Raw genomic sequence first — 26,920 nt, 5'->3', positions numbered from 1 at the left:
CTGCTAGCCTCCACTTATGGGAAAAGATGACTTCAAAAAACTGCTTTTTTTCCAGGACTCTGAACAATTATTTCAAGGAAAACACAAACCTCTTATTTGCCTCACATACAAAGAATATTAAATCCAATCACCACTCTTGTGCATTAGACAAAGCAGCCTTGTTCTCCAGTTAACATAAATGTCTATTTTCACTTGGTAAAATGATCTCCCAACAACACATGGCTGTGTTGCCTGTCTGGAAAGGTGCCTGACCATACTTTGTGGATGACATAAATGCCCAAACTTAGGGCAAAGATGATTTCTTTCTGGAGGCCATCAAAGTCACCTACCTTTTTCCTTGACCAGATAGGGAATTTAGGACCAGCTTTAGGAATCCTGATACTCTATGTACCTGTCATTGAAACATAAAATGGGGGCTTCAGACAGGTGGGCAAGGAGGCTTCCCCACCACCATTGCTCAGTAAACTTTAAATATATTCTAGAGGCAGCATTTCAGACTCCACATGGAGCTATCATGCAGCAAAGTGTAGATGCACTTACCATGTATAATTTAAAATATTTCATTTTTTTATTAATTCAGCAGGCAGGGACAATAGGTATCAAGAGAAACAGATAATTGGATCAGAAATGAAAAAACAGTTTCTTCTAAAGCTGGGTCACTGTGTTAAGAGACCAACTCTCATTTCTCAGGTTATAATGAAAGCATAGCATCTGCTATGGAAAATAAAAGTTGAAATTAATTATGGTATATAACAGCTTCATGAATCCTTGACAAACAGCACAGATTAGATTCAGGACTCCTACTGTCCTACCACAGAAAAAACCATGAATATTTTTTCTCTAACCATATGCACAGAGGCTAATTAACACAAAATCCTTTTTCCTTACTGAAAAAGAAGTCTTCAGGCTTTATTAGAAGAACAGGAAAGCAATTAACTAAAGATTAAAGGGGCTCCATCTCCATGAAGCATGATAGAAATTGCCAAAAGGAGCAGGAGACAAGTAACAGAGGATATAACAAAAGAGAGGGGGGGAGAGACAGAACAGGCAATAGAAGGTTAATATTAAAATCACAACTGGAGATCTTTCTCAGTAACCTGTTGGAAGTCAGCCAGAGGCAACAGGACTAATGTAGGCACAGGCTTAGGCAAAAGTCTATGGCCTCTGCTATTCAGGTCAGATTACCTGATCATAACAGTCCTTTCCGGCCTCGTAAATCTAAATTACACCTGTATGAAGATAGAAGTGAATACTAAGCATAAAATCAAGGAAAGGTGTAAATCTAAGTGGAATTAAAAACCTTACGTTATCACAATAGCAGAGGCAGCATGTAAAAGGCATTAACTGTTCACTCTTGACATCTCTATCCAAGCATATACCCCTCTATCAGTCTTCGCAGGAAGTGTTATGTCTCAGAGAGAGTAGCTGCTTGGCATCTTTCTGAAGAAAGACTACAGGACTGCTCTGCCAAAATTATCATCTTCTTTGACCCTTCTATCATGGGGAAGCACTGGATTTATAACATACGATCTCCTGTACAGATTTCTAGCACTGGAACATTATTTAAAAGCCACAAAAGTTGCACAATCCTGTCTGAGTGGATCTAATGTAGCTATTTTCCAGCACAACTCGATGGAAGTGGAAGTCCCTACGTAGAAGGTGTCTATTAATACAACCTGGCCTTTTGCCCTATGACAAATTGCAATACATATTAACTGGCTTACTTCTGTTGCATGTATCTGTTGGCATATATCTGAAGTATCCCCTTGTAGTGGATACTACAGGCTTGCGAAGAGGAAAAAAGGGAGGTATGATCTCATTAAGGTCAGTAAGTCTCAGGAGGTCCCGAGGTCCTTTGACACATACTGCTAGAGTGGTCAGAAGTCCTGTCAAAAGCACTCATGTGAGAGTAGATATTAGATCTACTTAAAAGTCCGTTTTGATGGAAAGACGCACACGAACCACACAGATGAGCATGTCAAATGGCTCCCGCAACACCATGGATGGATTTGTCTGCCTGGAGTTCCATGCGAGACCCCATCCAAAAACAGGTGCTGCCACGCACCGCACCATGGCTCGCGCTCCCAGTGAGCGGGGGGAAAGCCGGCACCATGGGGCCTCTCAGGGCTCATCGAAAACTGAGCATTCCTTAAGGATAGTGACTAGCCCGGTGGATCAGCTAGCAATGAAACCGTGACAGTGAATTTGGCAGGTGGAGCATCCTGTTAATTCATTTCCCCTGCAGATAAAAATAGTCTGCATGTTGGACGAACAGCTTCTCCCTAATGACTGTAACTGGCCATCATAGATATTACCAGAAACACAAAGATAGCCCTAAAAGAAGAGCTTATTCCCTTGAAGAGATCAATTCTCTTCTCTTGAGACAAAATGGAAGAATTTAATGGAATAGAGCATCTTCTTAGTTAAAAATTGCAGGGCACCATTTATGTATAAGAAACTACTGAACTTCTGCTGTTTTCAGCTAGAACAGAAAGATCTGCAAATCCCAGGTGAACAGCAAGGACTGCAAGTTCATGCTGGTACTGGTAGCATTTCATTCACCGTAAAGCAACACACAGACTGCAGTAGAAAAATAATAATCTATTCTAACATTGATGCAACTCATAAATACCTTCCTATGCTGTCAAATGCCTGTTAAAATCATCTGGTTGCAAGGTATATGCTGTAACTGCAACAGCTGTATAAGGACAATGGAGGGATGGATATGAGGATGGAACGATCCTCCAACTAAAGCTCTTCAGAGTCTGGAGCATACTCTTTACTCTACGGAGCTGAAGCTCAGGCTACCTGCATTATCTCCAAGCTTAGGAGGAGCAAGAGATCTGACCTGGTTGAAAGGGCTGGCTGGAAGCAGAGATAAACAGAAGGCCAAAAGAGGAATAGCACCCTTGGGAATCACAAACAACACATCTTTCCTCATTCTCACAAATGACCGTGGTGCCAAGGAAGCTGGCAGAGATATTGCATAAGTAGCGGGCGCTGCAGGTACAGCAGCGAAGGGCGGGGGTACAGCAGGAACACCCCAGGGAGCAACACGTGGGGGGGCTGCTCCGCAGGTCAGGATGAGCTGGGATCAGGATGATCGTGATCACGATACCGGAGAGCCGGGCAGTCTCCTCACTGACTCAATGCACTCCCACAGTACCCAAGCAGAGCTAAGTTTTGGTGTGCAATTTAAGCACTTAGTACCTTGATTCAAGATTTCTGGGTGTTCAGAATTGCAGATATAACCACTGCAGCAAACCCATCATTCCACATACACGTTAAATTTAAGCTGCGCACTGTGTGGGTCCAATAAATCTGACACAAAGTTCTACAGAGTGCTCGCACATGCGAATGGGCCCACAGACAACTGATCGGCACCCATGCATTAAATTCCGCATGTCCTGAAGAGGTCTGGATTTGACTGTGTAGAAACAGAATATCTGAGCTCACTGCATATGTTTTAAACAGTATACATGAACATTTCTTCCCAGGCAGAATTATAAGCTGTGAAAATGAGGGGCTCTGATGTGGCACTACTGGTTTTAGCCATCATCCAAGACACAGAACAGTCACTATACTGTACACTGACCTGTATATGCCTCATTATAGCTACCAACATAGTATTGTATTCCCTGCAGTTACTGCTTAGAATATGAGAGATAATGAGATATTTTCCCTTTTGAAAAAGAAAAAAAAAAAAAGAAAAAAATGAATGTACTTATTTGGAAAATACATTAATTGATTTTTTTAATTATTATTTTTCTTTTGGCAGAAGCTTTGCTAACTTGAACCTAAGTAGTCATCTTTACCAAAAGCATAAAGGAGATGGTATCTATCTGTAGAGATGACCCGTGTTTCTCTTTTCCAAATGATAAGTCTGGGAATATAATAGGATTCAAGCTCTGAAAACAACATATTTGCAGATGCTAAATAACATAACAATGCAGAAATTTCTATTTATGATATCTCTTCCACTATCCCCAAGATAAAGCTTCTGTATTTTAAAAGGTGGAGGTAATTTTGCTGTCAGTATTTTGATTTTTAAATGTAGATGTAAGTTAAATGAAGCTTGGAGGAGGTAACAGACATTAATAAAGTACAATTCCTCTGTTGATATTCGGTAAGGGATTAAAGAACAACACCTAGCATAAATGCTATTGACCTGCACAGGTTCTTGATGCACTAATTTTGAGAGAGCATCTGAGCAGATGCCATCTAACACTATTACAATGCGTTGTCCCCAGCTATCCCACCGCTCTGGGCACAATGAATGCATTCAGGCAAACTTAAAGTCTTCATCCTTACAAACATCATTGCAGCATTTGAAATGCCACAACCTAGGAACTTTTTACGGAAGTCACATTAATGACTCATTCCTATGTCACAGACTTGACCAAGGCTGACCTTTCCACAGTCATTTGTCTTCCCTTTCAGAATATCCACCTCTTTTTCCAAGGATGTGCTTACAGAAACCGGCTGGACTAAAAATACTTGTGGATTTGCCATCTCCAAAATCCTTGTCGAGCTCCCTCTCACGATCGCAAACTGCGTGCTGCCATCTCGCGGCTAGTTCAGCAAGGCTCACCCCGGCAGACAGTCTCTGCCACTCAGCCCTGCCACACCAAGTCACTCGGGTGACGGGTTACAGTAAAAGGGAACATTAGAAATGCCTTTTTTGAAAACAGTTATGACGCAAACTGAAATAACTGATTTTCATTCGCTCCTCTGAAAGTCAGGCCAGCAGGAGCTCAGATGACACAGTCCGACTGCCCACCTCGCCCTTTCCATCCTAGAAAAGGATCAAGAGGTGAAGGTGGGCTCCAGGCATCATTGGGTCTCTTCTGCACCAGCTCCCCACCCACATTCAGGCTCTCTCCTCAAAAGCCACTGCAGACCTGAAAAGCCTTATTCCTCACCGTCTCTGAGCTGCTCTGCTCAGTTTTCTTCATGCCCACCCCTCATCCCTCAAGATTTTCTGCTGTTCTGTTTGCAGCCACCACTCCAAAAGCCAGATTCCTCCCTGGCTCAGGGTCTTCCCTCTCCTCTTCCGACATCTCTCTGGCAGCGGATAGACACAACGTAATAATAACCATAGCCCTACTGCCCTTCCTGTTCACACACAAAACACTTGCCCAAAGCCCTTCACTCTTTATACCACTTTTTACTCAAAGTGAAGACAAAATGAGTATTTAAGATTGTGAATGCCGCAGGGCAGGAATTACCCTGTTCCTCTCACGTGTGCTTAGTATAAAGCAGTTCAAACAAATACACCAGCCTCAAGTACTTTCATGAGTCTTACCATAGTTACCTCGTTACTCTGCTGAATTTTATTTATTTATTCATTTATTTTTGCTCCAAAGATAAAAAGAAGGTGCAGATCCACAGGCAGCAAGCCCATTCAGAGCAGAAGAAACCAGGATTTCTTAAAGATTTGAATTTAGTTACGTGCTACCATTCACCAGCTCAGAATGACAAGTTAATGACTATGGAGAAAACAATTCAAGGGCACCAAACCTCACCTGAAAAAGAAAAAAATGGAGAGAAAAAAAAGCACTTCACTTCTGATTCAAGCACACAGAAATAGTGAGAAAAATAGGGCTGGACAGGACCTGAAGATCTCAAGCCATTTACTAGGTGCAGGGAGAGAAATATTACTCCTGGCAACTGTTTCTCTAATCTATTTTTAAAGGCATAAATGTAAGAGGATCCACATTGTTCCTGCCTGGATCTCTCCCTGCTCCACCTTGCCTTTTTCAAAATCACCTTCTAGGAGACTCCATAACCAAACTTTAAACTCCCAAATCAGTGGTGTTTCTATCACCTCACTCTCCAGAAAAAAATCACTGACCCAACACTATCATATGCCAACTAGTTTCAAAACAGCTTTCAAAATAGAGCAAAAAAATCCTACCTCCAATAAATCAGGTGTTTAAAGAAGCTAAAATAATAAGCAGATAAATAATAATTCAGCATAACGCAACCACCGCCAAACAGTAAAATATTAAAAATTGGACTGGGAACTACACAGCTGGGTAAGAAGATGACCACCTCACTGCTTGATGGAAACAGAAAAATTACAGCAAGCACCTTCCACAAGGGAAGAGGGTTTTTTATGAAAGAATGAGAGAATTGTCCTGTAGCTGTGCTACTGTAGCTACCATAGCTACACAGTTAGTTTTATCCTTTCCTCCTTTAAGAGATCCTTACTCACATATTAAGCTTTGCCCCACAACACCTGTTCAAAAACCTATCTTAATGATTCTATTACTTTTAGATTACATTGCCCTGCGTTACACTGTTGTAGGCATTAGAAACCAATCTACTGAGATGACAAAATTAGCTCCAAAATACAAAAATATATTGTTCTGTATTTCAAGATGCAGAAGTATCTTGGTCTGTTAGTCTGTTTTTGAAGCCAAGAATGCTAATACTTTGCTTGCCATTTTGTACCACCATGGGTCAGTCCATGGCTGTGCATGCATTCACAGAGTTTCAAAGGTATCCTCCATGCTTCTCAGTACATGATTTTCTTTTTGAAATTTCTTTTTGAAAGGAAGTCTCACTCAAAACATAACTGAGTACCTGACTCTGCATTGTTGCAATTAGTTAGTTGCCTTAACATTTACAGAGAGAGAAGACATGGAAAACAAATATCCTGTCCTTGAATCCCGATAAGATGACTGTAAACTGAGAGACAGCTTATTGAAAACAAAAATTTGAAAACAACTCTTCAAAGTGGAATATCTCCAGTATCACCTCGAACAGCAGAAAAGCAAATTCTAAAGTCAGAATCATGAAATAATGGTAATTAAACTGTAACTCAGAATAGCAACAGCCAGATGAAGTACAATTTATGAGATGTCTGCATGCTGTTACACTGCAAAAACTATTGCTTGCACAAACGGAACTGATCCCAGCCTGAGCTTCTAGACATTATTGACATTTAAGAAAATAGTCCCTTCAATCTTTTAAGTGTGGAAGACCATTTTCGTAATGCCTAATTTGTTAGTAGTTCCAAGCGTGTTTCCAACGTACTTTCTATGCCAGCTGCAAGCATTTTCACTTCTAGGAATCTGCAGTATCAAATGACTGGCTTCAGTTTCTGGGAATGGCACTGCAGCCATTCCTTCAAGGTGTTTGTGCATCTACCCGAGGCATTCAGCGTTCTGAAATCGTTAACACAATATACTTAAAATGGATCAATCACCTTAACAGGACACAGACAGATACTTAGTCAAGGGTAAAGAGAGTTAACCTTTTCATTAAGAAAAACACATTTTCTCAAAAAAAACAAACAAACAAAAAAACCACCACCCAAAACCAACAACAAAAAAAACCCAAACAACCACCCCCCGCCCCCCAACCGCTTACAATGTTCCCAAGATGCCCCCAATCACGGACTGTAGGAAGAGTATGTTAAATTCTTGAAGACTCCAGTCAGAACAGTCCACCTTGGCACTACTCTTATGTAAATGATGGGACCAAAGAGGGTGTATGCCTACTGTCTTGTCTTGATAACAACACATCACAAGGGGCGAGGCAGTTCCCTCAGAAGCGCATTTACAGGAGTCATAGGTTTACCAGAGGTAATTCTAGCTTTGGACACCAAGAGGAAAGAGGAGGGTAGTCAGTGCATATCACCAAAGATGGCCCTCACAGGCAGGTTTCTGCTTTGCCATCAGTCTCCAAATGGTTCTCACGATAGCTCTATCCCCAAGCAGTGAGGAAACAGGTAATGTATAGGCTACATTAAAAAAAAAAAAAAAACAAAACAAAAAAAAAACCCCACTGGGTTACCATGGGACAACTGCTGCCACTGCCCTCAGCAAGTAGAAGCAAGGAAGAGGATACTTCCACTGCTCCTTCCCTAAGGATAACTGGGCATGGTCACCTGGGAGATGCCTCCAGGCTGCTGGACAACATGGGAAGGCAGGAGCCTGCAACAATGCTAGCAGACTTCTAAGAGAAGCAAGAGACTTGCAGCAAAATGAAAATCTACATGGTGGAAAAGTCTTTGACAAACCTCAGAAGAGACAGCAGGCAGTCGGTGCAAACTAGAAAGACACTGAAAGTTAGCTCATACTAGAAAGAATGACACCCGCATGCAAAGGGGGCAGAAAGAGCTTCATTTTTCAACGTTTTTTACACTTAAGCTGGCAGATTCTGTTCCGATACAAAGTATTATTCCTCTACTTTAATATTTTGTGTTCTAATAGCATCCATATTTCACAGGCTGGAAGGCTGCTATTGTAGCCATTTAAAAGAAAATGTGGGACAGTTTCACCTCAAGGCTCTGGTCAACTCAACCCCATCATTTAAAGATGGATGTATATACATCAGCCTTGCTATCTAAATTCTCCCCCAGTAGCCCATCAACATTCTCTCAACTTTCTCATTTTTATACTGACATGCTACGCATGCACAATTCCTTGTCAGCATACCAAAAAGATCATCTTGTGCATCCTTACTTATATGTCAACACTTATATCCTCATCCATTCCCAAGTCCCACATACACACCGAAAAAATTATGAAATAGCACAGAGGAGTCTACCATATGCAAGTGTTCTTTGAGGAGCAAATGTCCATATTTACCTACTGAGATTTATAAAAAAGACAAAGTCACCCACAGTCTCTCCAGTTCTGAGCAAGGTCAACAGAAGTGTGCACCTTGTTTTCATCATTTATACTAGTGGCAACAAGTACCCTGACCCAGTATAAACACCTGATCTTAAACCCTGTGAACCCAGACACCACCTAATCTACTACCAGTTTGACACCATGCAGAAAAATGTCTCAATGAATTTGGAAAGCTGTTCCCACTTATATCTGAGAGAAATTATTGAACTCCAATTACCTGCCAATATCATGAAAGTATCTTTGATGGAAAATGCAGCTTTACACATTTAAAGGACAGAATGTGTCCATTTTAGGCTTGTTCATTCTTAGGTATGTTATGTTTCTTCAAAGAGAGAGTGACAGATCAGATCTAGATATACTGTTATGAAGGAAATCGATTACTATATTTTGCATGTCCACAACTATTTTAAGTCTAAGCTGCAACCGACCTGTCTTGCCACAAGACAGTGACTTTAAACCATCTTACTCGTCCCTTTGTTTCCCACAGAAAGTCACAAGCTGAGGAGAAGTGTAAAACCACAACATCCTGGAGAACAAAACATCTGAGCAAGGGAGGGAAAAAAAACAAGACGTGCTGCAAGCCCCAGGCTGTGCTTTTTGGTCTACGTCCTGCCCCAGAGCCCACTGAACTCTTTTAGGAAACATCAACAGCTGTGGGAAGATCATCAAAGCAGACTGGTTTGCCCCTAATAAAGGAGCTGACTCCCAGGCTCAAAGCACGTAAGTAATGTGAAAGAGCAAATCTAGTTCAGCCAATAGAGCTGAACTAGCTATTGCTCTGGAAAGACTTGCGCTGAGAGGACAGACCAGGTAAATCCGAGTTGCCTTAGACTGAAATGGCAGAAAAACAGCCACCATCACAACAAAAAAATACTGGTATTACCAGACGCTAACAAATTTTGTGCAGTGGATCACCAACACAGAGAACCTCAATCCTATCTATAACTGACATAAAAACACTATAAAATCTACTCCTGAAGAATAACATTATAGCAAGATACAAGAGCACATCCTCCTCAGACATCCAGACTTCACAACAACCGTGCCAGCATTGCTCCTGGCAACGCAGTGAAACAGTACATAGTTTAATCTATTTTGAAAAAATGTATTTGTTCTCTGTGCTATCAAAGGCTCAGACTATCTTCATTTTCCTCTAAATCCTCCAAAGTCAGTTATGTTTCCCCATTTGAGACATGGTTCCAAGTATACAACACTTTTATTAAGATTACCATTATCTTGCCAATCCCCAACAGGATCAATGAACCCAAACAACCCTAACTTTTCAAATTACATTCCACTTCGTGTCTATGAAATTACTACTTTAAGACTGTAACTGAGGGATATTGAGAAGCAAGCTCCCTAGAAAAGGGAACAAAAGCATATTCCACATCATGCACTTCCCCTCTGCTCCCCTTTTCAAGATGGGTGGAGAACCTTTATACCCAGCCAGCGGTCCCTCTTGAAAGTCTCCTTATTAGTACAAACACCAGGGGTTCTCCATCAATATAATTATTGAGGTCCCTTTCTTCCCCACCCCTCATCCCCCAACCAACATACTAGTCTACCTTTGTGGTTAACCAATTGTTGTATTACACTATTCAGCAAAAGGAAATGATGTGAAATATCTACCCACAGTTCGTCCAGCCATCAGTAAAAACTGATCTCGTTTTCAAAGTACTTCAAGCACTTGACCAGTCACACAAATCCTTCACACAGTAGCTTTAAGTTTGTCCCAGCAGAAGCCAATCAAAAAACAAATGGAGATAATGACCATCAACTATCTAAGCTACAGTTTTCTTTAATTCTCCTATAAAATTGAGGAGACCAAACACTACAAAGACTTCAAGCCCTGGAATCTAACATTCCAGACAGAAAAGACAAGTAAAACATAAAAATAGAAAACACTCCAAAATCAAACACAAAAAAATAAAACTAGGAAGACCAGACACCCCCAGCTTAGAGATGGTTAACTAAAGAAAAGGTGGTTTTGAGATAGAAGCCAGCACTTTACTAGACTTCAGCAAGTCTGATGCCTCCAGCATCAGAGTTTCACTTGTCGTTTATGCAAGACTTCACATCTTAGCATTAGAAGATACGTAGCATTAGCATTAGAAGATACGTAGCACTTCAAAGAAAAATCAAGACAGGCTTCCATCCAGAATGCTTAGATCACCCTCAAAGTTTTCTGTAAGGTATCTCACATTCATTCTGAATAAAAATCTCTTTAACAAGACTCAACCTTAATTCTGAAGGCCCACTAAAGAATTTACATTTGTCTTTCGCTAGTCCAAGCAAAACGAGCCAACCAAGGTGCCTTATCAATGATGCAAGACTGCATCTTAATTAAAAACTCATATCCAGACACATTAATGTGTAACCCTGCAAATAAGTGTCCACACAGATCTTGACTATATTCAAAGCTTTACTACAACTTTGCAGGATTTGTCAAAAAATACGTATTGTGTGAATTAAAAGCAGTAATTAGCAATCCTTCTCCCTTCAAATATTTGTTTCCTCCCATTCAAGATGGTTGCATGGAAAGATTAAAAAAAAAATCACTAAACTGAACAAGTCCATCATAATCAAATCATTTATTTTCATTATTGGAAAAAGAAAAAACAAAGCTATTCCACAAGTCAGAATGAAAAGGAGACCTGTGCTTCAGAAGATTTAACCTCATGGGAAGATATAAAGTTGTGGCAATTACAAATTATTAAGCCACATCTTTAAGAAGAAATACGCTACCCAAAGCTTCAAGTAGAACAAAACAACTTTGTAGCTCTGTTTATCTACATGGATGCAGAATTGGAGATCCTTTAGAAGAAAGCTTACCTTTGAAGCAGGAGTAACTTCACCTTCATGTATGTCAAAATGCAGACTGCACACTTACCCAGAACAAACAGCAGAAACCACAAGGATTAGCTGAGAAATGAACAGTTATTCTATCACTACACCTGCATTTTAATTTCCCAATCTTAATCCACAGGCATTCAGGAACATTAGTTAAAATGCACTTACATAAACAGCTTGATGTCTTCCTTTACAAAAGAATAAACAACGATTATGGCAGTTCTTTTCTTATATTCCAAACATAAAAAGAAGTAACATTAGATGGCCACCAACATTATTTGCAATGCAAAATTACGTAACCCTATTTTCTTATTAAAAAAACCCAGCATAGCCTATCTCCTTCAGTATTAATATTCACTTTTGTTTTAAAAGGATAATAAAAACAAGCTTTGCTCAGTTAAGGAAGAGATACCTTTACAAAGAACAAGAAGCCAGTATCAACAGTGTTTTCTAAAAATACAGCAAGGGTCAACCGTCAGTGTGGAGAAGTGTTCACTCCACAAGTGCCAAACTTTTAATAACAAAACAAACATTTATTACAACAGAATATTACAAACAACTAGGTTCAGTGATCAAAGAGTAAAACTTTACAAAAATGGAAACATTGTAACTTCCGATTGTGGAGCAATAGATATTCCAGGTTTACAAACACGACATCTTTTCGTTTATGCACACTTAAAAGTGATTTCCAGTCTGCTTTATTTTCCATCAAATACAGTACATTTATCCAAACAAAAGCATGTACATTCAACATAGAACATTTTGAGCAACAGCTACAGTCCAGTTCCCATTCACAGTATTTTTAGTGCAATGCACTAACAGGGCCAAATATTTCTCTATCCATAAAAGTATTTTTATGCCTGATCTTGTGATCAACATTTTTAGATATATTTTATACAAAAAGTATATATGAACACGAGGCACCTCCCTAAGTAAGGGAGTGAACCTATATAAAAAACATGGTATTTCTTCTGATGTACAATACCTTTCAACTTGTAGCAATTTGACACAAATCACTAAACAAAATATTTTCTAAAAAGTAAAAAAAAAAAATCAAAACAAAACAAAAAAAACCAAACCACTGATGCATGAAACCTGCCAAGAATTTCATAATGGTAGGCATGCGACTGTTTTACTACCATCTTGATTAAAAGGTTAAAAAAAGGTATCTAAAATATTTTCCAAATTATACAAAGTCAAGTGCTACCTAGAGTGGTCATTCATGATCTTGAGAGAAAAAATATTTTGAGTTTCTCCCACACTATCCTCCCTTTTTATTAATATTTAATGAAATCAGCTAACTTTATAAGTGGTTGTGCACAGATTGTCTGTCTATAATACATCAGCAAATATTCACTACCTTCATATTAACATTAGTGTGTTGATCTTTCAAAAAAAAAAAACTGAAAAAATAAACTGCAACTATCATTAAAGTGCTTGTGTATAATTTTTTTTTTTAAAATTAAAGAATAGAGGAATGTGGATATTCTTGTAAACTTCCTAGATGTTTACAAAGTTTTCCTGTGAACCACATATGGAAACAAAATGGAGATCTTTTAAGCAACTTCAGTACAGTGAAATTCAGAATATCCCAGGACCTGGGAAATTAGTCAATATGAACAAACTGATGTTATGGCAAATACTAAAAATTAGTACAATTCAGCCAATATACACTACATTGTTTGCTCTTATACATTCATTTGTAATAAATTTAAAACAGTATATAACACAACATTTGCCAAAATAGGTTATGACAAAAAAGTTAGAGCTGTTCATCAATTAGCACTACCAGGGAGGACCAGTATGCACGATGAGCTCTCTGAAGATGATTTCCTAAATGAGGAACAAAAATCTTCTTCCAAAGCTGCTGTTCATTAACTTGCCTCTGTACTTAAAAAATTTCAGAAAGTTCGTTCTATACTGTGTCAAATCTCAACTGCATAGAGATAACTGCTAACTTAGAAGCACATGTGCATTTCAACTACTTCAGTGTTTTGAGAGGAGGCACTGTCCTACAAACAGTCAGAATGGCTATTAATTTAGTAAGAAAACAACACCTTATGAAAATATTTCCTCCTTATAGTACCATTATCAAGATATTAGCGGTTCCAACAACAAACTAAAGTCTTTTTCATTCAAATGAACTCCAAACTTTCCGAACATCACTTGAACCTATCTGAGGAGAAATGGGAATAAATTAATACTTTGAGTTTACCCATATAATTCTGTTTTAAATTACACAACATAAATAATTTATAAGGCTAAATTTTTATTTATTGATCAAAATGCAGAAGTCACTCCTCCTCTTAAATTCAGCATAATTCAGGGTCCAGCTCAGTTAATTTTTGAAGTTTCGTCCCACTTAGCCAGGATTTGTTACGAAGACACAAAAGCACTAGATTACAACTAACGTAGCTGGGTGGAAATTCACTACAAAAGCTGAACTCAAATCAAATTACCTCCTGGGAAATAGCATTTCAGAGTTGAAATATAGAATAAGGCACATACACTTGGTTTTCTTTTCACCAAATATGCTAGAAAGGTAATTCTGAATAAGGATGTTAAAAAAACTCTTATAGGTATCACTACTGTTTCTCTTCATTATAATTTTTTGTGCAATCCCCCAACCTTCAGGCATCAGTTGGTCACTCTGAAATACAAACTGACCGCATACATATGTTATTTCCTTTTCTGAAAGGTCCTTTTAAAAATAGGCCATCTTTAACATGAAGGCTATGGAAAACTGAGAAACTACAAATACAACCCCTCCAAGTGTAAAAAAATTCCCAGAGTACCATATAAGCAGAAGTTTAGAAAATTCTTGGCCAGACTTCTACACATATTTAGGCTTAAAACAAAAATTCTTGATGAGACTCGAACACTTTAAAAAATAAATGACCAGAAGTTTCCAAACCTGTGCTTATATAAATAACCATTAAAAGAATCAAATCCTAAATTTTATGATTTTAAAGGCACCTAACTCATACTGATTTTAAATCAAAGCAATTAAGCATCCAAATTACATTCCAAAAAACTGTTCTATGTCCTTTTGTTGACAGGGCATACGCAATACACATTAAAATTTAAAAATAAAAAAAATTAAATGCATGAATGATAATTCCAGTAAGTTCATAGAGATTTTTTCTGTCAACAACTTTTACTGTAGTACCTTTAGTACTTCTTCAACTGGGTCACAGAGAAGTTAATTAACAGGTTAAGTTATTCAAACCAAACAAAAGTATTGTTAATTTTAAAAAATTACTATTTTAGAAATGTATGTATATTAGCTTGATTACAATAGATGCCTTAAGACAATTTAAAGAGTTGACTGGGTACAGTTTAATCTATATTCTATTCCAACTTCCTATAATGACAAATGTAGAAATTAACTCTTTTCCAAAACACTAAAAACAAAATTTAAGGAACAAATTTGACATCTACCTTAGTATTTAAGCCACTAAACCATAAAATCTATGGAAAAAATATGTTTTAGGCAATAAATCAACAACAGCAAAAGAAAGGCAGTGGTTTTGTTTTTTTTTAAAAAAAAAAAAAAGACAAAACACTTTTTCTTTTTCCTCACCAGACAACAGCTTTAGATCTTGTACTTCTGCCTTTGGTTTTATTTTCTTCAGGTGAATGAGACACATTTGCTTTGTGGGTTTTCTTATGATGTTCTAGAAAAGCTTTTCTGGCAAACGCTTTCCCACATTTATTGCATCGGTGCAGAGAAAAGTTTTTTGTTACTTTTACTTCAATGCCGACATCAGCTCCTTCATACTTTTTATTGGGAGAATTGGAGGTGACATCCTGTTTTGAACCAATCTGTTTTGTTTCATCCCTCTGAGGGCCTCTTTTTGTCACCTTATTTAGAACAAGATCAATTGGCTTTTTTATTGCTCTAATTTCTAAACTTGCAGTTATTTTCCCAAGGTAGCGTGGTGACTTTTTATGAACTACAGTTATATGCCTTATCACATCACGTTTGCGACGTGTTTCATAAGAGCAGAGTGGACACCTGTAGTATTTAACATAAATGTTATTTCCATCTGTGTGTAATTCAATGTGTTTTGTCAAGTTCTGTTTAGAAGTAAATTGGCGTTTACAGAGTTTACAGTAAAGCTGCTTGAAGTCAAAGCCAGCTGAAAGTTTTGGCTTCCTGGTTTTTTGCTGGCCACCTGCAGCAGATGCATTGGTTGATTTAGAGGTTGATTTAGTGGTTGATTTACAGGTTGATTTAGTGGTTGATTTAGAAGTTGATTTAGGGTTTTCAGGGTCCTGTTTAACTTTATTTTTCTGTGCTGACGGTGTGCTCTTTTTCTCATTTGAATGATTTGTTCCCTTTAATTCATTCTGCAGAGAAAGGGCAATGGAAGGGGGTGAAGGTTCTACAGAATCTGCTGGTTCAACTTTTACTTTTATTTCTGTGCCATTGGCAGTATTGTTGGGTCCTTTTTCTCTTTTAGAGTTCTTTCCAGAAAGAGTTATCTTGTGAACAATTTGCATGTGCCTTTTCAGCATTATTTGTGAACTATATTTTCTCTTGCACAGAAGGCATTTGCATGCAGTTAAATTGTATTCAGCCTTTGAAGACGACTTTTGTTTTCGGGTCTTAAAAGATTTTTTAGCAGAAACTGTATCCAAGAACAAAGGTTGCCCAGGCTTTGTAGCTATATCAGGAGTAATGGAATCCCTTCTTAATCCTCTATGAACTTCATCAAAATGCCTCCTTACGTTGGCTTTTGTAGCAAATGATTTATAACATACAGGACAACTTCTACCTAATGTTACAAGAACATTCTTATTTCGTCCTTTCGTGGAGCCCTGATTTGGTTTCTTTTTTGTTTCTATGTACTTCTTTAGCTCTTCCATCTTTTTTTTGTGCACTTTTCGAATGTGCCGGCGTACACTGCGTCTGGAATGAAATTCTTTCCTACAAAGGCAACATATCAACTGGTGGCCAAAATCAGAATTATCCAGAGAGTCCAACTCAGGATTTACTGCTGGAGGCTGTTCTTCAGCAGTAGGTATCACCTTGTTTGTAACGGGATCAGCAGGAGGTAATTCTACAGATTCCCCAGCTGGGACTGGGGCTGGAGCTGGAACAGTCTTGGGTTGCTCAGTGCTGGGTTCCTGTATCTGTACTGGAGCTTGATCAGGAGTACTACTACTTTCTATGTTCTCATCTGGGCTATCAGTCCTTGATACATATTGAAATACAGCATTCTGATTAGTTTCTATAGGTTCCAATTTAATTACATATTCTTGCTTATCTACCCTTGGATAGATTGCTTCCAGGAGGTCATTTATGGCTTGACTCTGTTTATCATTTATATCTGGGAGGTCTGTGAAAAGAGACAAAGGTATTTTTTAATGATTTGGTAATTTCCAATTATTTAAATTTCAAAGTATCTTTTAACCGCTGTGTCAATTCGGTCACCAAACTTGCAAAAATCCTGTATTTGTACTATTTTTCTGACCATTTATACTTAGAGGCTTTGAGTAATCATTGTTATCACATCAGTACAAGTTACTTTTTTATTAAAAGCCAATATTGGAAGTATACCCTTCTAGCATGCTAACGTGAAAGCCTAAACTAAAAATTAGTTGGCCTGGAATTAAACTGATCTTTAAAAATCTCTATCAATAGCAAAAATAACATCATACGACTAAGCTTATTCTGCAGGTATGCAACTAAGCCTGAAGTATCATTAGAAACTGATTTTCCTGTTGCTGGAAACGGGCATTCTCAATAAAAGAACCTAATTCTGGAAATAAGCTCTTCTCTGTGAATGCTGAACAGTCCTTAAGAAAGAATGAAACATCTGTGTAACCTGAGCATTGCATGAAAGTATAAGTAGATAAGAGAGAACTTAACTTCTGGGGTAGGGAAAGCTTTTAGTAATACCAAAGCAGTTAATAGGCTCAGTGATACGGTAAGATAGTAAATGTTAAGGACAAAAAAATCCTGGGGAAAAAGATTGTACTAATCTCTCAAAACAAAAAAACTGAGCCAACAAAGTTATTTCAAGAGATTGCCTTTAAAGTACTGTTTTAATACACCTAGTTTCCAAGAAATTTGTTCAAATGCTTTTGAAGCATTTATATTCTTGGCTACCACAATGTTAAGCAGTGGGGGTTTTTTTGTTTTACCAGAAATACTGTTAATTTTACTGTCTGGTAATTTTGCTGGATACCCCACAGTTTTTGTATTATGAAAAAAAAGAAAAAAAAATGATTGCTGCCATTCACCTTCATGTCATTCATGATTTTACAGGCCTCAGTAATATCCTGTTTTTATATGCCGTATTAGTTCAGTGATCTAGTTCCCAGCACGATACGCTAAGCACCTGCACTGGCATAACTAAGAAGCCAGGGTGCTACAGCAAAAAGGTGAGGCATTGAGATGATACAGTTCAAAATTATCCACAATGATTTGAAGATGTGAATCCTGGTAAGAGCTAATTAAAAACCCACACTCAATCAGGGTTGTTCCTTCCACACTGCCAGCAATACATGAAAGGAGCATCAGTACAAGAAATATGCTGGTTTGTTGCTCAGAACCCATCTTTTAACACCGAATTTTTAACACCTTTTGCAGTCAGTTTCAAATGGAACTATATATATAATTTTTATCAAGGGTAAAAAGTCCTTCCTATTTTATAGCACCTTTTCAGACTACTTAATAGACTACACTAACAGAATACGTCTCAAAAATGTCATCAGGGAATAGTCTTTGGAATTTTTCACCACAGAGATGCTGAACTTTTATTCCTCTCTCTTGTTCACTACCTTTTAATTTTATTTATTGACAAAAACTCCCACTTTATTCAATAATCATAACACTCAATTTTATAACATAAGTATTTATATAGTTCTATTCAGAGCACATAGTATTATTCTCTTCATTTGCACTCCTCCTAGTGAGCAGTGAAATATGAAAGCTAACCAGCCAATTAAATGAAGGCTAGAATGTCAGGAGCTGGATAGGAAGTCTTTACTCAGGGTAATCTTTCTTTGCTTAGAAACTTTTGCATCTAAGTCACATGAACTTCTAACCTTGCTTTGAAAATACAACTCATCCTTTTTCACAGAGAAGGTCTGTGACTTTGCAACTGGCCGAGCACACTCATTTAAGGAAGGTGACAATACCAGTCTTTTCACCTTCTCCTTCACAACACTAGCTGACACAATGTGGGAAAAGAATTGCCTACGCAAATCTCTGTTCGTTCCTAATTTTTGAAATATTGAGGCAGGAAGGCATTAATCAAGAAAGAAAACTCCTCATTGCACCTATGTTGATCTAGTCAAGAGATCAAGACCATTAGAAAGCTTTACAAAACATTTTTGAATGCTGGCACATTTCCAAATTATTCAGCTTTACTCAGATCAACAAAAAGTCATCACTGGAATGAGACTTTAATAAATTTCTTTTTCCATAAAAAATATACTACTTTATTTTTTCTTCATCATTTAAGTTCCTTCCTTTTAACAATAAGGTTTAATTTCTACAACAAAGGTGGTGGGCTAGGCATGATCACATAGAGTATCTTAAAGGAGCATAAGGCGAGGTGAGGCGATGGGAAAAAGATAGTATTATTGAAGCACAGGTCCTTAAAGAAAAGGGTGAACGTTTAGTCTGTGTTTCATAATGAGCAACACAGAAGGATTGCATCCATGACACTGAGTGCTTCCCAAGTACAGGAGAAAATTATGGATATCGATCCATGCCACTTTACAGGATCCAGCTAAAGTCCATCAGAGCTATGCTGATCTAAAACTGAAAATCCTTGTTAGACCCACACCTTTCTATGAGATTCATTTCCCAGTCCTTTGGTATACTTTTTGGTATCTCTCACAGTAAAGAGGGAAAGACGGGAAAGAAAAAGGGAAGAAGGAGTAAAAAGCATTAACAGTGACGCTCTTCATTAAAAGGTTGGACGTATAAACTAGCTATCAAATTATGACATTGACAGGGGTCTCAGTTGTTAATGCATACTAAGTCAGGGCTGTACCTTCTTTACTACCATAAAAATGATCTACATATGTTACTACTGAAATTTAATTCCACTTCTTTTTTTGCATTTTGTTTCTGGTGTGTTTATATAAATGGTACAGAAAGATAAGTTGCTCAACTTCAGATAGCTTTATTAAACATTTCAATTAGTAAGACTTACTATCATCCATCTGGAGACTTGGAGGACAATAAAACTTTTTATGAGTAATTAAATTTGGTAATCCTCTGAAGAGACTCCGGCACAATTTACACTCAAAAATGGTGTCCACATCTTTTAACAAGATATGTTTAAGTTGTTTAGTTCCTGTAATAAAAGAAACATTACACTTAAGGAAGGTTTTCTGTTCATCTTTTAATTCACATCATCCCATGAAAGTGGAAACATTTTAAAACATGACAATTGTATCTTGCATTTTATCTTGTGTTAATGCTACTTCATTGCATTGTAAGTTTATGATACGTACTCCAAGTTTCACTATGAAAACAAGACTAGTTTGGGAAAAAAAAAAAAAAGAGAAAGTCAAGGATTACCCACATTACAGTTTACAGGGAAAGCGCGATGATTTATGGTAAAAACTAACAGCTAACATTAGGAAGGAGTCCATACTACAGTATCTGGTTGCTGCAAAACAATTGTCCAACAGGAAAGAATAAGCACCTAGAGCATTTCAAGAAGCCTGCAGTATTTTTTCTTCAAGCTTATCCAACAGTGCTAAGATATATACAGCTATTTCATGTAAAAACAGCACCCGGTAAGGCAAAAAACTAGAGCATACAATAAAACAAAAAGAATAACAGGTCAAGAAATTTTACTACATGTAGGTATCTGACCCAAGATCAAGATGATGATGCTTAGGCAAGAAAATAGAACTGTAGACATATTTTCTGAAAGGAAAATACATATAATTTAAGTCAGAAACTTTTCTAAAACATAGGCAGTGTGACAAAATATGCAGGTTTTCCAGACTATTATACATTGTATATTCAAAAAAAACCCCACAAAGATACAGTTTGATCTAGCATTGTTGATGTATTCCAGCTCCTGCCTTGCTTAAGGAACTAGAGGATTCAGTTTAAGTTACACTTCAAACCCACTCCTTCATTTCTCATCTCACAAAAACGGCGAATGTAATGCCTATAATTAGCAATGGATTACTGAATGATGAATACTTACCCACTCCACATTAGAAAGAAACACTAGCTATCCAAATTCAGCTAATTTCTCTATCTTGATTTTTTCCTTATAATGGAATAAATCAAAATTAATCAAAATAGTCCAACAAACAAAAATATAATGAAACTGAACCAAGAATAAATAATATCAGACAACTATGGAACAGCATCAAGACATTCTTCAAGCTGAAAAAGAAGTTCAAGTTTTCTGTCATCACAGGCGCTTCTCTTAAGAATTCTTTTTAAATATCAAACTCAGAGTCACACTGCAGAACTATTTCCTAAACGAAACTCTTCCAAATATTGTTAATTTCATAACAACTAATAGTTCTTCAACAGGAATGGGCCTTACCAAGACAACTTTTTATTTCTTGGTGTAATAGTAGTACTACAGATTTTTTTACAACTGAGTTTTAGCAAAGCACAGTGTCTTCTCCTTCAACAATTGCTTAAAGATGGGACCCAAACTTGACTATCTGAGGCTACCGTCCAGTTTCTGGCCTCTCCTATGCCCTTCCTCGGCTACAGCCCTAGCCTCTTGTCTCCTCCTCTCACTGCTCTTTCTTCAAGTGTTACTAACCTCACCTTCATCTGACGTGTATTTTTACAAACAGACTACTGGACAAATACTTAGATTTAGTGAAAACACCAAATTTTAAAATTGTAGAGTTCCCCTAAAAGCAAGTTGTTTACTCAGATCTCACCAACCAATGTTTGAATTTTTGCATATTAAAAAAAACATGACAAAAACCCAGCTGAACAAAACTGAAGATGCTCCATGTAGATAAAATTCCAGTGAGCTACCAAACTATAACTCAAACAAAAGGCCTCCAGTTCAGTGATGGCACACAATAAACCAAAATTTGGCCATGCTGTTGATGCATGCCCTAGCCACAAACCCCTCTCCCAAACAAACAAAAAAAATCATGTAATTCTCCACTATTTCCCAATCAAGGGACACACAAGTCCCTCATTCTCTCTCCTGTTACACTGATATTTCAGTCTCTTTTCGTTCAGGACTGAAATGTTTTTCTCTAATCCAAATTATTTGGCTTAAGAATTACTGGGTGAGATTAAAGGATTTATGACATACTGGAGGTCAAACTAGATGACATGGTAGTCACTCTGGCTTCAAACCACCCTTATGCAACTATGAAGCTTTTCACTTCAGTAAAAAGCCACTTACAGTGGGAGTAAAAAAATAATTGGTCCTTTTGAATTAAACGGTAGACCTTCAGGGACTTCTGGAAACAGCAAATAGATTTAAAACATCCACTCGTTCTGTGGACACAGCAGGCACAGAAAAAAATAATCATCTCCTTATTCTTCACCAACTGCAGATTGTGGCAACAAGCAGTCAGTATTCTGCCAGCATATGCTGCCTCCAGCTTTCTGAAGCCTTCTCTATTTTGTAGTTACATCTAATTGGGGCAGGTGACACTGTCAAATTCTGTTAATATTTGTAAATGTTGACGCTAGAATAACATCATAGTCACAAGAAATCGGTACAGAACATTGGTTATTACAAATACTTCTCTGGCAGAAATACCAAAGTTTATGTCTTTAGCAAGCAATTTCATTTTTAGAAGAAAAATTTAGATTCCAATTCATCCGTTATTCTCAATGCTTTGGATGACACAAGCTTCTGCTAAAACCGCTTAAATAGTTACGGACAATACTCTGGCTTTAATCTCTATTTACCACAAGAATCAAAATAGTTTCTTTCCATAATGAAATGTTGCTTGTTCAAAATTAGCCAGTAAAATCTTGGTCTAAGTCCTTTTGCCTTCTGTCCAACTTCCCTGGTGCAGATGACTGAAGATGTCACGGTAAGCTATCAATTTAACATCTGCCAGTGAGGACAATCTGGAAGTAGCCCAGAGACAGAGTACTTGCACCTAGTTTGTGCTATTACCAGCAGAGATTCCATTAATCTGCTTCAAGCGAAAGAAGCCTGCCGTGCATATCTGAGGCCTTAGGCAATCTCAGCCAAAGAAAGGTTACTAACGACGACTCTTACATCCAGTTTTTCTTTTTGCATTAGGTTGTTGAAATGCTAGTGGAGAACTTAAATATTGTGCCCTTTTACAAGACTCAGCCCAGGCGTGCATCCCACTACATAGCAGCGATCATTTGTACATGAAACATTTCATATATATAACAGCTCTGTGTGGAAAAATCTAGAAACACATAGATAGTAGCATTAAAGACATCGCTTTAATTTTTGTAATAACTGCTGTGTTCTTGCACCAAGGGTTGTGAAAATAAAATGTTTGGTTTGCCAGATCAGAAGCATAGAAACAGCTAGAAAACATTAAAGGTTCCAGTCATCTCTGGCATGCTCACGCAAATGCTCCATTGTTATTCTTAGGTTCATTGCTATGCATTGCAACTCCCGAAAACAATCAAGGAACATCTTAAAAGTAACATGATAAAGTAATTCTAAAAAGTTCAAGGTAAACACTAAATTTTCTCTTCACCTCAGGAGTTTTAGGATAAACTCCTTAATAACAGCAGGGGGGAGGGATGACACAAAGCAGAACAACAAACTAATTTTTAATGTTTTTGAAAGATAACTATGCAGCAGGAGCCGTATCTTCACTACTTTATATGAAAACCCCTATTAAATGGATAAGCGCCTAATTCCAAAAACCTACAAATAGTTTGCAAATATGTAGAAAGTCAGGTGTTGGTTATTTTAATATACTCTTTTAACTCTTATAACAAAGTAATGAACTTCTTAAGAGTCAGGCATAGTTTCATACCTGATCGAAAACACTCAATGATTTGTTGAATACCGGATTTTGATGTTTGCAGAGGCTGCTGTAATAATGGAGGATCACCAGGTTCCAACAGATGCACTGAAATATATAAAAGGATAAATAATAATGAGAACACTCAGGTGATTTTTATTAAGTTATGGATTTTCTGTGCATACAGTAAACTAGCTAAGAAGAAAGGCCAGGACTACAGTAAAACTCAAAACTGCTTTACTCAAAAGTTTTCTGCTATATTGAATTAAAAAATAGTCAATACTGAATTTTCCAGCTATGACACCTTCTGACAGCTTGCCGTCATTTTGACTACTTAAAGAAAATATGTATTCAAAGTTACGTGTATCAAACACAAAACCATATAAATATATAAAACCAAGTTAACTCACTAGAAATTTCCGTCAATTAAGGCAATTCCCCAGAACAATCTACTTGACTCCCATCGTTCAAACCGAAATAGATGTACAAAAAAGCATTACCAAATACTGTACTTCACAGCGTAGCATGTGATTTCAATGTTGCCAGTACACACCTAAGCACTGAATCCGAATTTAAAGTAGCAATGATCAAAAAAAGCACACGCATAACTACGTAGTATATACCCAAAATAGCTATTATAGTATTTTTAACCAATAAAACTGCATTCAAGAAATGCTTCTGGTTGAAGCAAACTGCTGAAGTAATACCTTATTTCTAAAGTTTCATTCCACATCACAATCTTTGTAAAATCTATTGAAACTAAAACATTTATTGATCAGGATGATTATTAGTTATTCCAATACACAGTATTTATGCATATGAAAATTAACAGCATTCCATTGCTGTATATGCATATGGCAATTAAGCTTTGCCCAGAGGGAAAATCAAATTTAAATGAGTAAGAGCACTTATTCAAGCATGTGTTTGCAAAATCATTAGTTAGGTCTTCTTTTTAATTTCCTATTGACAAAATAGCTAGCTTTGTACTTCATAAATCGGCTCCTACCTTATCATTTGGTTGAAAACCATCATAAGGTTTCCATTTTTAAATGAAGCACTGAGCATCTTTAAGAAATTTATTTTTGATAAAGAGCAGTAGAGGCATAGGATAAAACTATTTAGAGATATTAAGTGCAAATAGATTAAACACATTTTGACAAGAAAGTTGTTTTAAAAGATGTAAGGTTATAAATAAATTCAAGCTGAAAAGAACATTGGAAAGAAAAGCAGTCTAAGAAAAGAACGATAGAATGAACACTCCACCCTGCTATGCTGGCCCCATAATATACTATTATATATACAGACACATAACAACCATTACAAATCAGCTAAACGTTTGGGGATCTCTAACACAATGACATATTGTATTCTACTAGCATATTCCCTATTCTTCAAAATAGTATATTTTGGTTTGCATACTGCCTTTAATGTGCATGTGCAACACCCACTGACATCAAGGAGTGACATAACACGTTGCTGTTATTTTTAAGGCAAGAAAACTATTTTAACTTTTTTAAAGCATTAGAACAACTCAAAATTATTTCATCTTAAATACAAGGAAATGTTTCTACTAGCTGAACGATACCTACTTTCAAATTACATTTAATTAAAGGAGCATTATCAAAGTTGCCATGCTCACGCTTTCAAATATTAATTCCCCAAACTGATGCCTTTCTTTTCAAAAGAAAAGTGAAAGCATCCAAATAACAAACTTTACAACAAGGCAGCAAGAAATTTCCTTTTAGACTACCAATTATAACAGTAGGCAGAACAATTACAAAAAAATCTAGCAAGTTGGCTGAACCTTCGAAGTATTCATTATACTTTCCACTGATGGATGCCATCTTTCATGTCACACAGCACTGGAATGCAAGCCATTTCAGGACTTGGGTTTTTTTTTTCTCCTCTGAGAATAAGATCTTCAAGTTCATCAGAGCTCACCAGAGAAGATGTAAAGTAAAAACATAAACAGCAAATTCAAGAGATTGCCAGAAATGTCATTTAACAAAAAAATCAGATTACACTTTTCGGAAACAAAAAGGCCAGTTGTTTTACACAACTTCTTGCCTTCCTGTGCTCACTGCATACCCATGTGGTGGCTTGGGGATTATTGCACATCCTGCAGGAACTGAGAACTTATCTTCCTGAAATAACTTTAACATGACAGTTCAAGGATATGAAAAAAACATTTCCAAACAAAATTCAGAAACTTTTTATATCCAAAACTGTCACTAATGATGCACATTTAGCAACATCACAACAGTTTCCGCAAACTGTTAACGAAGGAGATAAGTAAAACAGCCAAAGCATCACACAGCACTGTACCTGGTTCACAGCATCCATGGTGATGGTGGTCAGTCTGACAACACTTGTCCCTTAGAGGCATTTTCCGTGCGCACGACCTACTTTCCTTCTACATCCAGTAGCTCGTTTCTGCTAAAATAAGCAAATCCACTGTCACCCCCGAAGAAGAGGCGGCTCAGGAGAGCGCTAACCTCGCACACCCACTTCCTACAGCGGCACCGCCGGGGCAGGCCAGGAGTCAGCGGCACCCTTCGCGCAGGAGAAAGTTTCCATTGTTTACAGCAGGTCCCACAACGGCCTCTGCAACGGCCGCTGCGGCGAGCTCGGCCGCTCCGCTCCCTCCCGCCCGGGCCCCGCCACCCAGCGCGGCCCGGCCCGGCCCGCCTCGGCCACGCGCGCCCGCCCCGCCGCCACCTGCGCCTCGGCCGGCGGAGGAGAGCCCCCGGCCGCCGCCAGCCCAGCCGCCGTCCTCCCCGCCGAGCCCAGCCCAGCCCAGCCGCCCGGCCCCGCGCCCTCTCAGCGGGCGGCTCCCGCCGCGCCGCTCTCCGTCCCCACCTCCCAGCCCTCCTCCCGCAGCCCCGCCGCCGGGACGGCGTCCCTCAACTCCCGCGGCAGTGGGGGCAAAGTTGCGCCCCCGACAGCCCGCCGCCGCAGCCCGCCCGCCGCCGGGCCGGGCGCCCCCCGCGGCGCTGCCGGAGCCGGAGCCGCAGCCGGGCGCGCCCGCCGCCCCGCCACGCGCGAGCCCGGGCGGGGAGGGGCGAGCGGCCGGCAGGTGACAGCGGGCGCCAAGCGCCGCCGCCGGGAGGGGAGGGCGCGGCGGGCGGGCGCCGCGGGCGAGCCCCTACCTGGGAGAGGACGGCCGGCTTCCCCCTCCCCGAATAAAACTTTATTCGCCCCTGTCCCGCCAGAGCGGCGGCCGCTGACCCCGGAGCCGGATGGGCACAGGGGCAGGAAGTGACTACGGCCCGGGCGGCGAGGGGCTGCGCAGTGCGCAGGCGCCTCGCCCGCCGCTCCCCCGCCCGGGCCGCACAGGTGCCGGGCGGCGGCACGCGGCGTGGCGGTTGAGGGGCGCGCCGCCGGGACGGGGCGCGCGGCGGCCGTTGGGCGGCCCGGCCCGGCCCGGCCCGGCGCGGTCCGGCTGGGGATGCGGCGGGACGGCGCGGCTGGACGCTCCCGCG

The 26,920-nt window shown here is 39.0% G+C and overlaps 1 protein-coding gene across 1 annotated transcript; it reads right to left on the bottom strand.

The window, feature by feature from the left end:
• Nucleotides 1-11,217: 11,217 nt before the first annotated feature.
• ZNF800 (zinc finger protein 800) lies at nt 11,218-26,668 on the bottom strand. The gene is made up of 5 exons (XM_075146643.1): nt 26,588-26,668; nt 25,764-25,874; nt 23,451-23,546; nt 19,673-19,816; nt 11,218-16,840 (listed from the first exon to the last, which is right to left on the bottom strand). Exons 2-5 carry the CDS (start codon nt 25,822-25,824, stop codon nt 15,075-15,077), a joined length of 2,067 nt encoding a protein of 688 aa, XP_075002744.1. The 5' UTR covers nt 25,825-25,874; nt 26,588-26,668; the 3' UTR covers nt 11,218-15,074.
• Nucleotides 26,669-26,920: the final 252 nt, after the last annotated feature.

The sequence above is a fragment of the Calonectris borealis genome, chromosome 1 (assembly GCF_964195595.1).
Source record: "Calonectris borealis chromosome 1, bCalBor7.hap1.2, whole genome shotgun sequence".
Lineage (NCBI taxonomy): Eukaryota > Metazoa > Chordata > Aves > Procellariiformes > Procellariidae > Calonectris > Calonectris borealis.
Note: the sequence above shows the minus strand (reverse complement) of the source record. Positions and strands in the feature narration are given on the sequence as shown.

Coding starts and splice junctions, on each gene's coding strand:
- ZNF800 (XM_075146643.1), bottom strand. CDS start 25,824: ATGCCTCTAAGGGACAAGTGTTGTCAGACTGACCACCATCACCATGGA. Junction 23,547..25,763: donor CCATGGATGCTGTGAACCAG/GTACAGTGCTGT, acceptor TATATATTTCAG/TGCATCTGTTGGAACCTGGT. Junction 19,817..23,450: donor CATTGAGTGTTTTCGATCAG/GTATGAAACTAT, acceptor CTTTTATTACAG/GAACTAAACAACTTAAACAT.